General features: G+C 46.3%; 1 protein-coding gene across 2 annotated transcripts in view; it reads left to right on the top strand.

Annotated features, from left to right (window-relative positions):
- The window catches only part of PPT1 (palmitoyl-protein thioesterase 1), a 71,731-nt gene extending 59,056 nt beyond the window's left edge, over positions 1 to 12,675 (top strand). For both annotated transcript variants that reach the window (XM_033955679.1, XM_033955681.1), the window contains 3 exons: positions 11,136 to 11,234; positions 11,929 to 12,000; positions 12,143 to 12,675. In XM_033955679.1, the coding sequence (XP_033811570.1) occupies positions 11,136 to 11,234; positions 11,929 to 12,000; positions 12,143 to 12,265 (294 nt within the window). In that variant the 3' untranslated portion in view covers positions 12,266 to 12,675. The remainder of the gene's footprint in view (positions 1 to 11,135; positions 11,235 to 11,928; positions 12,001 to 12,142) is intronic.
- The last annotated feature ends 307 nt before the right edge of the window (positions 12,676 to 12,982 follow it).

The following is a 12,982-nucleotide window of genomic DNA, read 5'->3' as shown; positions in this document are numbered from 1 at the left end:
ATATAGGGAGAGTCAGCTATTATGTACTATTCCAAAGTTTTGTCTCAGTCTCCACCTGTGGGTCGTGATGAGATGTACCGGTCTGGCAAGGTTGATAAAGAACTTATTATTCTTTAGGGTTGGCCACTATTGGAAACAGGGGTTCACGGAAGTTTCGCCCCCCACATTTCGCCCCCAGCAATTCGCCCCTCACATTTCGCCCCCGCACATTTCGCCCCCCGGATGTTTCGCCCCCACACATTTCGCCCCCGCACATTTCGCCCCCCGGATGTTTCGCCCCCACACATTTCGCCCCCGCACATTTCGCCCCCAGCAATTCGCCCCCCACATTTCGCCCCCACACATTTCGCCCCCAGCAATTCGCCCCTCACATTTCGCCCCCCACATTTTGCCCCCAGGTATTTTTTGCCCCCACACATTTCGGAGCGCAAATCCTTACCTCACGGGCCCTCAGTCCAGCTGCTGGGGAGGGAGTCGAAGTCTGGCCCCGCCCCCGCGATCCGCTAGGACATGAAGGGGGATCGGGGCTTGGGCCAGAGGGAGGGAGGCAGGCAGAGCAGCAGGCAGGCGCAAGCTTTCTAAACTCCTGCCCCACAGCTAACCAGCTGCACGGATCCACTTAGTCCAAATCAATGCCATGAGCAGCAGCGCAATTTGGTGCTGAGCGGCTTCCTTACTGGCTCCCAAATTCTCGGGAGAATTCTTGGGAGCCAGTAAGGAAGCTGCTCAGCGCTGAGAAGCAGTGCCAAATCGCGCTGCTGCTCGTGCCACTGAGATGGACTAAGTGGATCCGCGCAACCGGTTAGTAGCGGGGCAGGAGTTCGGAAAGCTTGCCAACGATCGGCAGAGGTAGGAAGATAGGGCAGGGAGGAGGAGGGGGGCAGTGTCTGGCCGCGGCGGAAATATAGCCATCACATTTTCAAGATCATGTGCCTAATGGAGAGGGTTCAGGAAACGCTGGTCTAGTAATTCAGCACATTGAAGGCACGCAAGAGAACCAACTGCAGCTGGAGGATGAAAAACGGCGGGCTGTTATTGTGAATCCAGCTCGGGCATGCCTGGAAGCCAGCGATTCAGACACCGCCTCGGACCTGGCGTCAGATGACAGTGATGCCATGGAGCAGAGTCGGGAGGAGACACCGCAGGGGCTGGAACTACCCTGACGCTGGAGCTGCTTGCCAGAATAGAGGGAGGGAGTGGGCATCTGCAAAACAGATGCAGAGAATTTTTACAAAATGCAGCCTAATTTTGGGTCTCTTTTATTTTAAGTTGGTGCAGTTACCAAGCCCCGATCCCCCTTCATGTCCTAGCGGATCGCGGACGAAAAAGGGGAAAGCCCGGGGGCGGGGCCAGACTTCGACTCCCTCCCCCCCTTGGCTTCGCTCGCGCACACCAGCAGCTGGACTGAGGGCCCGTGAGGTAAGGATTTGCGCTCCAAAATGTGTGGGGGCGAAAAATACCTGGGGGCGAAATGTGGGGGGCGAAATGTGAGGGGCGAATTGCTGGGGGCGAAATGTGTGGGGGCGAAATGTGGGGGGCGAATTGCTGGGGGCGAAATGTGTGGGGGCGAAATGTGTGGGGGTGAAATGTGTGGGGGCGAAACATCCGGGGGGCGAAATGTGTGGGGGCGAAATGTGTCTGGGGGCGAAATGTGGGGGGCGAAATGTGAGGGGCGAATTGCTGGGGGCGAAATGTGGGGGGCGAACCTTCCGGATCCCGGAAACAGGATACTAGACTTGATGGAAACTTTGGTCTGTCCTAGTATGGCAGCTCTTATTATTGTGAGATTAAAAAGGCTTATTGAGAATAAGGAGATATTTGATTGAATCTGCAGTTGAACAATATTTTGTTTTAGGGTTTTTTTTTTTCAAATTCTTTATTCATTTTTTAATCTTACATCAAGTACACAATATTATATAATTTAAAACTTTTACACATCACTTGAATTTCTTTCTATTGTCATCTTAAATACATAAATTTATTCCCTCTCCACCCACCCTTCCCACAAATATTTTAATCAAAAATATTGTATATTAATATTGTATTCTTATCTATTGATTGAACCTTTATTAGAACTTTATACCATCATGTTAACAGAAGGAGTTGGCTTCTTTCTTGTAGGATGCATTTAAGGAAGTTATATGGGGCAGGATTAACACAAGTAGGGAGAAATAAACCAAAAAGACACAGAAGTTAACAGATCAAATTAAGATATTAGAGAGAGGTGGTTAGAGAATACTCAACCCCCAAAAAACAGAAGGAGCTAGCAACAGTAGCTAGCTGCAGGTTCTTTGGATGGACAAAATATAGCAGACAGTCTTTGAAGAGGGCACCTGAGCATGTTAAATTTTAGCCCACTAGCTAAAAAAAGCAAAGAATATACAATGTGAATTTGAATGTTGTGGTGATGGATTTTTGTGTGGTATATGCCAATGGTTCCCAACCCTGTCCTGGAGGACCCTCAGACCAGTCGGGGTTTCAGGATAGCCCTAATGAATATGCATGAGAGAGATCTGCATATAATGGTGGTGCAAGGCATGCAAATCTGCTCCAAGCAATTAGGGCGATCGTGAAAACCCGACTGACCTGGGTGATCTCCAGGACAGGGTTGGGAACCACTGGTATATGCAATGCAAGTTATTTGTATTGTGTGAGAATCCAACTAAGAGGTAATTACAACAAAAATCCCTATAGGGCAGTGGTCTTCACTAATTTTTAACCGAGGGTCCTTTTAGGTCCAAAAGGGCTGAAGGAGAGCCGAAAAATATCTTCCTATTTGGGGCCATGATGCGAATAGCGCTTCTTGACATTCATTCCTACTAGAAACCTGGCCTTGGTCATAGATGAACCTTTAAGGATTGTAATGGCCCCCACAATGTTAGGTTGTAGGGGTTATGTTAGGCGCCCTTACAAAACGCCAGGTCCCGAGTTCGATACCGTCACCGAAGATCCACCAGGAAGTAGACTCAAATAAGAAGCACAGCCAGCACGGAGTGGAGGGCAGGGGAGCGCGTTCCTGCCCCACAGGGTTCCCTTTCCTCCTTCTTTTTAAACGAGCGTGGCGCTGGTGGCGTCATATTCAGAATAGGTCGCCCACTGTATCCCCGTTTCTCTCCCTGCTGAGAAATCCCAACTTCGCCTCTGGAGTGGAGGGGCTGGCAGGTCTGAGAGGTCGCACCGTTCGGGACACGACAATAAGAGATGTCCTAGCTTTGGGTGGGGGGGAATTCCCTTCCCTTGCACAAATGCGGCTAGCATGGTGTTTACCACCAGCGCACATGTACACATATTTGCAAATTCATCATTACTTTCACTCCTGGGTACGCTCACATGAGGATAACTGGAGCTGTGGCCCTTTGGATCTAGTTTTCCTCGATACCCCTACAGAGTCTAATAAGATTTCTACATGGTATGGGGCGAGCAGAGACCATTTTGGAAGGGGGAGCCTTCGGGTATTGGGGGGGGAGTGGTCCACAGAGCTGGGCATGCAGGTAAATATAGATGACCTCCAATCTTTCTTTCACACCCTATACTTGCATGTAAAGGCCTCGGGACTGCAAGAAACACAATACAAAATATTACATCGGGCCTATATCACGAGAGCTAAAGGCTTTCGTATGGGATTGTGGAACACCGACACTTGCACCAAATGCACAGCCCATAGGGGTGACTATGTTCATTCATTTTTCACTTGCCCCAAACTGCAATTCTGGAATCAGGTACAGCTCCACTTAGCGTCTGTGTTGCACTGCACTGTGCCCTGGAACCCTCCCGCCCTACTACTGGGAGATACTACGGACCTCACTAATCGGGGTTTGGATGCCTCAGCTCAGAAATTCATCCTCCATGCGCTGCTCGTGGGTAAACAGCTCGTCTTGAAATATTGGGCTTCTTAGGAGGTACCAACCTTTAGCATGTGGTCCACGCGAATGCAATTACAAGCGTGATTTGAATTGGAAACTTACGCACCCCGCCCTCAGCCCCACTGGAAACTCTATTGTTCCCTGTGGAGGTTATCTCTGGAACAACAGGTTTAGCCACTCCGCAGTATGTGAATGTGAACGGGCTCCTAGCATGTGAATGATGACCCCCTGCCATTGTAACTATTGTTAACAGTGTAAATCTTGATCATGTACACAATATCTCTGCATTGTCCTGCTTAATTCTATGTCCTCTTCTTTCTGCTATGGTACTATAGGTCCTGTGATTGAGTATAGGTATATGTTATCCATGCAAGGTTGTAGTGTACCAAGTTTTTTCCTGCTCAGGTGACTCACTCACAATCAACAACATCTCGTAACATGAGTGTGAGTAGGAAGACTGTTTGGAGTGCGATTGGTAGTACGAATGATGAGTCTAGGGTATGCCTGTTGTGCGAATGAGGAGGATCGTATGGGGATCCTGTATGGTGCTATAAGTAATGTTGATTACGTACATTAGTAAGTTTAGACGTAGGTTGCTGGCTGGTTCACTACTGTTAATTGTCTGATGTTTATTGGGATGAAGGGCCTCAATCTTCACTAATACTGCTTGATCGTGCACCTGTATTTGTTATCTGCTCAATGTATTCATTTAGGATGGGCCCGTTGGTGGGTGCACGGAGTTAGATACTTACGGGATATGTCACCTGGCACTTTCAATACCGTACTTTATTCTTTCTTTAGCAACTGTTTTGCCCTTCTTCTATACTGAGATGGATATTGATACTGCTATTGTTATTAATATTGGAGGTGTTCTGGTATTGTTTTTGCACTGTATAGGGAGAGTCAGCTATTATGTACTATTCCAAAGTTTTGTCTCAGTCTCCACCTGTGGGTCGTGATGAGATGTACCGGTCTGGCAAGGTTGATAAAGAACTTATTATTCTTTAGGGTTGGCCACTATTGGAAACAGGGGTTCACGGAAGTTTCGCCCCCCACATTTCGCCCCCAGCAATTCGCCCCTCACATTTCGCCCCCGCACATTTCGCCCCCCGGATGTTTCGCCCCCACACATTTCGCCCCCGCACATTTCGCCCCCCGGATGTTTCGCCCCCACACATTTCGCCCCCGCACATTTCGCCCCCAGCAATTCGCCCCCCACATTTCGCCCCCACACATTTCGCCCCCAGCAATTCGCCCCTCACATTTCGCCCCCCACATTTTGCCCCCAGGTATTTTTTGCCCCCACACATTTCGGAGCGCAAATCCTTACCTCACGGGCCCTCAGTCCAGCTGCTGGGGAGGGAGTCGAAGTCTGGCCCCGCCCCCGCGATCCGCTAGGACATGAAGGGGGATCGGGGCTTGGGCCAGAGGGAGGGAGGCAGGCAGAGCAGCAGGCAGGCGCAAGCTTTCTAAACTCCTGCCCCACAGCTAACCAGCTGCACGGATCCACTTAGTCCAAATCAATGCCATGAGCAGCAGCGCAATTTGGTGCTGAGCGGCTTCCTTACTGGCTCCCAAATTCTCGGGAGAATTCTTGGGAGCCAGTAAGGAAGCTGCTCAGCGCTGAGAAGCAGTGCCAAATCGCGCTGCTGCTCGTGCCACTGAGATGGACTAAGTGGATCCGCGCAACCGGTTAGTAGCGGGGCAGGAGTTCGGAAAGCTTGCCAACGATCGGCAGAGGTAGGAAGATAGGGCAGGGAGGAGGAGGGGGGCAGTGTCTGGCCGCGGCGGAAATATAGCCATCACATTTTCAAGATCATGTGCCTAATGGAGAGGGTTCAGGAAACGCTGGTCTAGTAATTCAGCACATTGAAGGCACGCAAGAGAACCAACTGCAGCTGGAGGATGAAAAACGGCGGGCTGTTATTGTGAATCCAGCTCGGGCATGCCTGGAAGCCAGCGATTCAGACACCGCCTCGGACCTGGCGTCAGATGACAGTGATGCCATGGAGCAGAGTCGGGAGGAGACACCGCAGGGGCTGGAACTACCCTGACGCTGGAGCTGCTTGCCAGAATAGAGGGAGGGGAGTGGGCATCTGCAAAACAGATGCAGAGAATTTTTACAAAATGCAGCCTAATTTTGGGTCTCTTTTATTTTAAGTTGGTGCAGTTACCAAGCCCCGATCCCCCTTCATGTCCTAGCGGATCGCGGACGAAAAAGGGGAAAAGCCCGGGGGCGGGGCCAGACTTCGACTCCCTCCCCCCCTTGGCTTCGCTCGCGCACACCAGCAGCTGGACTGAGGGCCCGTGAGGTAAGGATTTGCGCTCCAAAATGTGTGGGGGCGAAAAATACCTGGGGGCGAAATGTGGGGGGCGAAATGTGAGGGGCGAATTGCTGGGGGCGAAATGTGTGGGGGCGAAATGTGGGGGGCGAATTGCTGGGGGCGAAATGTGTGGGGGCGAAATGTGTGGGGGTGAAATGTGTGGGGGCGAAACATCCGGGGGGCGAAATGTGTGGGGGCGAAATGTGTCTGGGGGCGAAATGTGGGGGGCGAAATGTGAGGGGGCGAATTGCTGGGGGCGAAATGTGGGGGGCGAACCTTCCGGATCCCGGAAACAGGATACTAGACTTGATGGAAACTTTGGTCTGTCCTAGTATGGCAGCTCTTATTATTGTGAGATTAAAAAGGCTTATTGAGAATAAGGAGATATTTGATTGAATCTGCAGTTGAACAATATTTTGTTTTAGGGTTTTTTTTTTTCAAATTCTTTATTCATTTTTTAATCTTACATCAAGTACACAATATTATATAATTTAAAACTTTTACACATCACTTGAATTTCTTTCTATTGTCATCTTAAATACATAAATTTATTCCCTCTCCACCCACCCTTCCCACAAATATTTTAATCAAAAATATTGTATATTAATATTGTATTCTTATCTATTGATTGAACCTTTATTAGAACTTTATACCATCATGTTAACAGAAGGAGTTGGCTTCTTTCTTGTAGGATGCATTTAAGGAAGTTATATGGGGCAGGATTAACACAAGTAGGGAGAAATAAACCAAAAAGACACAGAAGTTAACAGATCAAATTAAGATATTAGAGAGAGGTGGTTAGAGAATACTCAACCCCCAAAAAACAGAAGGAGCTAGCAACAGTAGCTAGCTGCAGGTTCTTTGGATGGACAAAATATAGCAGACAGTCTTTGAAGAGGGCACCTGAGCATGTTAAATTTTAGCCCACTAGCTAAAAAAAGCAAAGAATATACAATGTGAATTTGAATGTTGTGGTGATGGATTTTTGTGTGGTATATGCCAATGGTTCCCAACCCTGTCCTGGAGGACCCTCAGACCAGTCGGGGTTTCAGGATAGCCCTAATGAATATGCATGAGAGAGATCTGCATATAATGGTGGTGCAAGGCATGCAAATCTGCTCCAAGCAATTAGGGCGATCGTGAAAACCCGACTGACCTGGGTGATCTCCAGGACAGGGTTGGGAACCACTGGTATATGCAATGCAAGTTATTTGTATTGTGTGAGAATCCAACTAAGAGGTAATTACAACAAAAATCCCTATAGGGCAGTGGTCTTCACTAATTTTTAACCGAGGGTCCTTTTAGGTCCAAAAGGGCTGAAGGAGAGCCGAAAAATATCTTCCTATTTGGGGCCATGATGCGAATAGCGCTTCTTGACATTCATTCCTACTAGAAACCTGGCCTTGGTCATAGATGAACCTTTAAGGATTGTAATGGCCCCCACAATGTTAGGTTGTAGGGGTTATGTTAGGCGCCCTTACAAAACGCCAGGTCCCGAGTTCGATACCGTCACCGAAGATCCACCAGGAAGTAGACTCAAATAAGAAGCACAGCCAGCACGGAGTGGAGGGCAGGGGAGCGCGTTCCTGCCCCACAGGGTTCCCTTTCCTCCTTCTTTTTAAACGAGCGTGGCGCTGGTGGCGTCATATTCAGAATAGGTCGCCCACTGTATCCCCGTTTCTCTCCCTGCTGAGAAATCCCAACTTCGCCTCTGGAGTGGAGGGGCTGGCAGGTCTGAGAGGTCGCACCGTTCGGGACACGACAATAAGAGATGTCCTAGCTTTGGGTGGGGGGGAATTCCCTTCCCTTGCACAAATGCGGCTAGCATGGTGTTTACCACCAGCGCACATGTACACATATTTGCAAATTCATCATTACTTTCACTCCTGGGTACGCTCACATGAGGATAACTGGAGCTGTGGCCCTTTGGATCTAGTTTTCCTCGATACCCCTACAGAGTCTAATAAGATTTCTACATGGTATGGGGCGAGCAGAGACCATTTTGGAAGGGGGAGCCTTCGGGTATTGGGGGGGGAGTGGTCCACAGAGCTGGGCATGCAGGTAAATATAGATGACCTCCAATCTTTCTTTCACACCCTATACTTGCATGTAAAGGCCTCGGGACTGCAAGAAACACAATACAAAATATTACATCGGGCCTATATCACGAGAGCTAAAGGCTTTCGTATGGGATTGTGGAACACCGACACTTGCACCAAATGCACAGCCCATAGGGGTGACTATGTTCATTCATTTTTCACTTGCCCCAAACTGCAATTCTGGAATCAGGTACAGCTCCACTTAGCGTCTGTGTTGCACTGCACTGTGCCCTGGAACCCTCCCGCCCTACTACTGGGAGATACTACGGACCTCACTAATCGGGGTTTGGATGCCTCAGCTCAGAAATTCATCCTCCATGCGCTGCTCGTGGGTAAACAGCTCGTCTTGAAATATTGGGCTTCTTAGGAGGTACCAACCTTTAGCATGTGGTCCACGCGAATGCAATTACAAGCGTGATTTGAATTGGAAACTTACGCACCCCGCCCTCAGCCCCACTGGAAACTCTATTGTTCCCTGTGGAGGTTATCTCTGGAACAACAGGTTTAGCCACTCCGCAGTATGTGAATGTGAACGGGCTCCTAGCATGTGAATGATGACCCCCTGCCATTGTAACTATTGTTAACAGTGTAAATCTTGATCATGTACACAATATCTCTGCATTGTCCTGCTTAATTCTATGTCCTCTTCTTTCTGCTATGGTACTATAGGTCCTGTGATTGAGTATAGGTATATGTTATCCATGCAAGGTTGTAGTGTACCAAGTTTTTTCCTGCTCAGGTGACTCACTCACAATCAACAACATCTCGTAACATGAGTGTGAGTAGGAAGACTGTTTGGAGTGCGATTGGTAGTACGAATGATGAGTCTAGGGTATGCCTGTTGTGCGAATGAGGAGGATCGTATGGGGATCCTGTATGGTGCTATAAGTAATGTTGATTACGTACATTAGTAAGTTTAGACGTAGGTTGCTGGCTGGTTCACTACTGTTAATTGTCTGATGTTTATTGGGATGAAGGGCCTCAATCTTCACTAATACTGCTTGATCGTGCACCTGTATTTGTTATCTGCTCAATGTATTCATTTAGGATGGGCCCGTTGGTGGGTGCACGGAGTTAGATACTTACGGGATATGTCACCTGGCACTTTCAATACCGTACTTTATTCTTTCTTTAGCAACTGTTTTGCCCTTCTTCTATACTGAGATGGATATTGATACTGCTATTGTTATTAATATTGGAGGTGTTCTGGTATTGTTTTTGCACTGTTCTTACATGTGAATGTCCATGCGACCTTTTTGTCTTAATAAAAATGATATTATAAAAAAAAGCACAGCCAGATGCGATTGCATAAAGAATATATTATAGAAATAGGCTTACAGAAAAGCAAGATTCATAAAAGTTATAATTAAGCATTAAAATTAATGAGAGATATAAGTTTTACAATTACAGAGACTGCTTCTGTGTTCTTGTGAATGAGAGAGAACACACAAAGAAAGAGAGAAATAGGGGGGTGGGGAGGGTGATGTCCCAAGCTTCGGATTCCAGAAGGAAGACAAGTGGAGTGATGTTGCGAGGGGGCTTTTATAGTTTGGAAACTTATTCTAAATATAGAATCTATTGAGCTTCAATAGGTTAAGCATCCCCATCCTTAGTAAACTTGTGCTAGACAGGAAAAGAATAGACGGAAGTCAAATGTAATTTCCAGTATGCCTCTGACAATAGTTTCTGATTAACCTTAGTTATCTGTGCACCTGGACCCATTGTATATCCTAAGCTGCCCATCCTAAGCATCAGACATTAACACATCTTCTTTACACCTCTTAGAGCACCTACAACTACCTCGACTTTAGAAAATTACTCAAAACTCACCTATTCCGAGACCAAGACCCTTAATGCCCCTTTTCAATCCTCCTCCTCCCCCCCTTCTGATCTACTCCCCTCCCCCGTCTCCCTCCCTACTTCTCTCCTTGCTGTTTGCAACTCTATGATCAATTTGATATGTAACCACTTGTAATCTCTGTCTAACTAATGTGAACCGCCTAGAACTCTTCGGGGTATGGCGGTATACAAAAATAAAGTTGTTGTTATTGTTTTTACTGTCAGGTCCTCTAAGCACTGATTGAATTAGGGTTATTTGAAACAGTCTGCCTGGATGCTTACTGTATGTGATCTATCCCAGAGTCAGATTGATATAATTTCCCATAGGCCTTTGCTGACATTGGTTAGGGCAACCACAAATGCTGCTTGCTAGCAATAGCTATGCTGACAGAACCCTATGCAAATACAGGACCACAAATTAAAAGTCCTAATCTACACACCTGAAACCTATGCCAGATTCCGCAAAAGAGAGAAATGCATTTCTTCATAACAGCTGTAAATTCTCTCAAAACTGACATTTCAATCACTGAACTGAAAAAAAATATTTTTTTTCCTGGAATTCTGTATATCATATATACAAGATGGAAAGAGTCATTGCTTTACAGGACCACCGTATGCATTTGCTGTATTTCTCCCCTTCACTTTCTGCCCTCCATCCATCTTTTGCATTAACTTTTACCATTCAACTTTCTTCCATTTTTCTGCTCAATCTGTCTACTTTTCCATGTCTTTCCCTCCATCTCCTCAGCTTTCTTTCCACAGAGGTCTGACATTTTCTTACCCTTTTCCTCCCCAGTCAGATCTGACACTTCAGTCTTGCACTCTATGGGCAGCATGGATGAAGTAAACACACTGCCTTGGGTAGCCCCAGAAGTTTTCCCTTTGCTATTGCTTTCTACTGCAGGTCAGGTGGGGCAGCCTAGTACAAGTGATGGCAAAATAGTGACACTCTACATGCATTTATCACTAAATCTACAGTCTGATTTTTTTTTTTTTTTTAATTATTATAGTACCTCAATGAAAGCTACAGGAAGAACTTAATGGCTTTGAAAACATTTGTTCTGGTTAAATTCCTGAAAGATTCCATGGTGGATCCTGCAGATTCAGAGGTGAGAAGCTTTTTTGACAGAATATCATTTCTTCCCAGCTCTATGCTTTGAGGTTGAGACTGGTGGCCTAAATTGTTACCTTTTTGGCTTTTCTGCTAATAACCACATGTAGCATTCACTAACAAGGCAATTTTCAAAAACTTTGTTAGGAGCTGTGAAATGCAGCATCCTTTTGCCATGTAGACTTTGAACCAGTTCTTAAAGGGAAAGTATTAAAATTTCCTTTGATACTGCTCAGGGAATAAAGTATCTGTAGAGATACACAACTGCTTGGTTGCACACACAGTTTTGAAAATGGCTTTGCCTCTGCAGCCCTTATGTCTGAGCTCTTGGCCCTTTCCTGTTGATAAAAGTAGGTGCATTGATATCTGTCCATACACTCACCTGGAGAACAGCTTCAGTTTTTAAAAATAGCCACTCATGGTCCATATACCAATTCATGTTTCAGCTTTTTGTTTCCTAGTAAATCAGAAGGAACTCCTCACTTGTACTTGGGCTATTTTTTTCTTTACTGTTGGAAGAGGACATGCTATAATTTTGATGGACAACACTGAGCTTTCTAGAAAACTAAACCCAAAGCAGAAACAGTTGTCTGCCCTCAGACAGTAAGGTGCTTCCCAAACCTTTGCTGCTGCATGTTAAGGCCCATGTAGTTTTCAGATGATGCATTTGAAATACTTTTCTCTTTCTACAGTGGTTTGGATTTTATAGACCTGGGCAGGATAAGGAGATCATGCCATTGCAAGAGAGCTTGATCTATACAGAGGTAACTGGATACAGAGACAGTGTTTTGGTGACACATTAATACACAGCTTAAAACCATATTTACTGAAGTGTTCACAGGACTATTTTCTAGCATCAAAATATTCTATCCATAATAAACTGTATGCTATAAATTTCTCTTCTAGGACCGTTTGGGGTTACGGGAAATGGACAAAGCAGGACAACTGGTGTTCCTCGCCTCGGATGGGAATCACTTGCAGTTCTCCGAGAGCTGGTTCTGCAGTAATATTCTGCCCTACCTCCAGTGACTGTTCAGGCTGAAAAGCAAGTCTGACAGTTTAGGTGTAGGTTAAACCAGAAATTCTAAAACACTTTATTTGTAAGGCTTTGGGGCAGCATTGCTTTTAGCATAATGTCTGTGCCTACCTATTAGTGCTGCCCGATACAGGAAAAAAATTTCAATTTGATTAAATTCAGCCTATTGAATTGATTTTTCAATTCAATTCTCCTGCCCAATTGGGTGTGGTTTTAAAACATCCTTGTGTGTTTATTTTATAGCCTATTCAACCACCCCACCCTTTGCCCTCTCCTACACACACTGGTGCTGTTAAATCCTACCTCACATTTGCAGTCTAATACCAGCTGTGGCAGGATATACCTTTCAAATCGGACATATTGTAATCACAAAACAGAAAATAAAATTATTTTTTCTACCTTTTGTTGTCTGGTCATTATTTAAATCGTGTTAGTCCCAGGCTCTTCGACAAATGTCTTCTGATAACTCGCTTGCCAGAGGTCTGCCTATTTGTCATTTCTCCGTGCTTCTATCTCCCTTCCCTGCAGCAATGAATCCCCACCATTTCTCAAGTACCCTTTCATCCAGCATCTGTCCCTCCTTCCCGACCACCCCAGGGTCCACCAGCTCTCCCTCTCTTCCCAACTACCCTCCTATCCAGCATCTACCACCCCCCCATCTACACCATTCCTTGTGTCCAACTTCTCTCCCTCTCCTATTTTTAGACCCA

This window comes from Geotrypetes seraphini, chromosome 8, assembly GCF_902459505.1.
Source record: "Geotrypetes seraphini chromosome 8, aGeoSer1.1, whole genome shotgun sequence".
NCBI classification, from domain to species: domain Eukaryota; kingdom Metazoa; phylum Chordata; class Amphibia; order Gymnophiona; family Dermophiidae; genus Geotrypetes; species Geotrypetes seraphini.
Note: the sequence above shows the minus strand (reverse complement) of the source record. Positions and strands in the feature narration are given on the sequence as shown.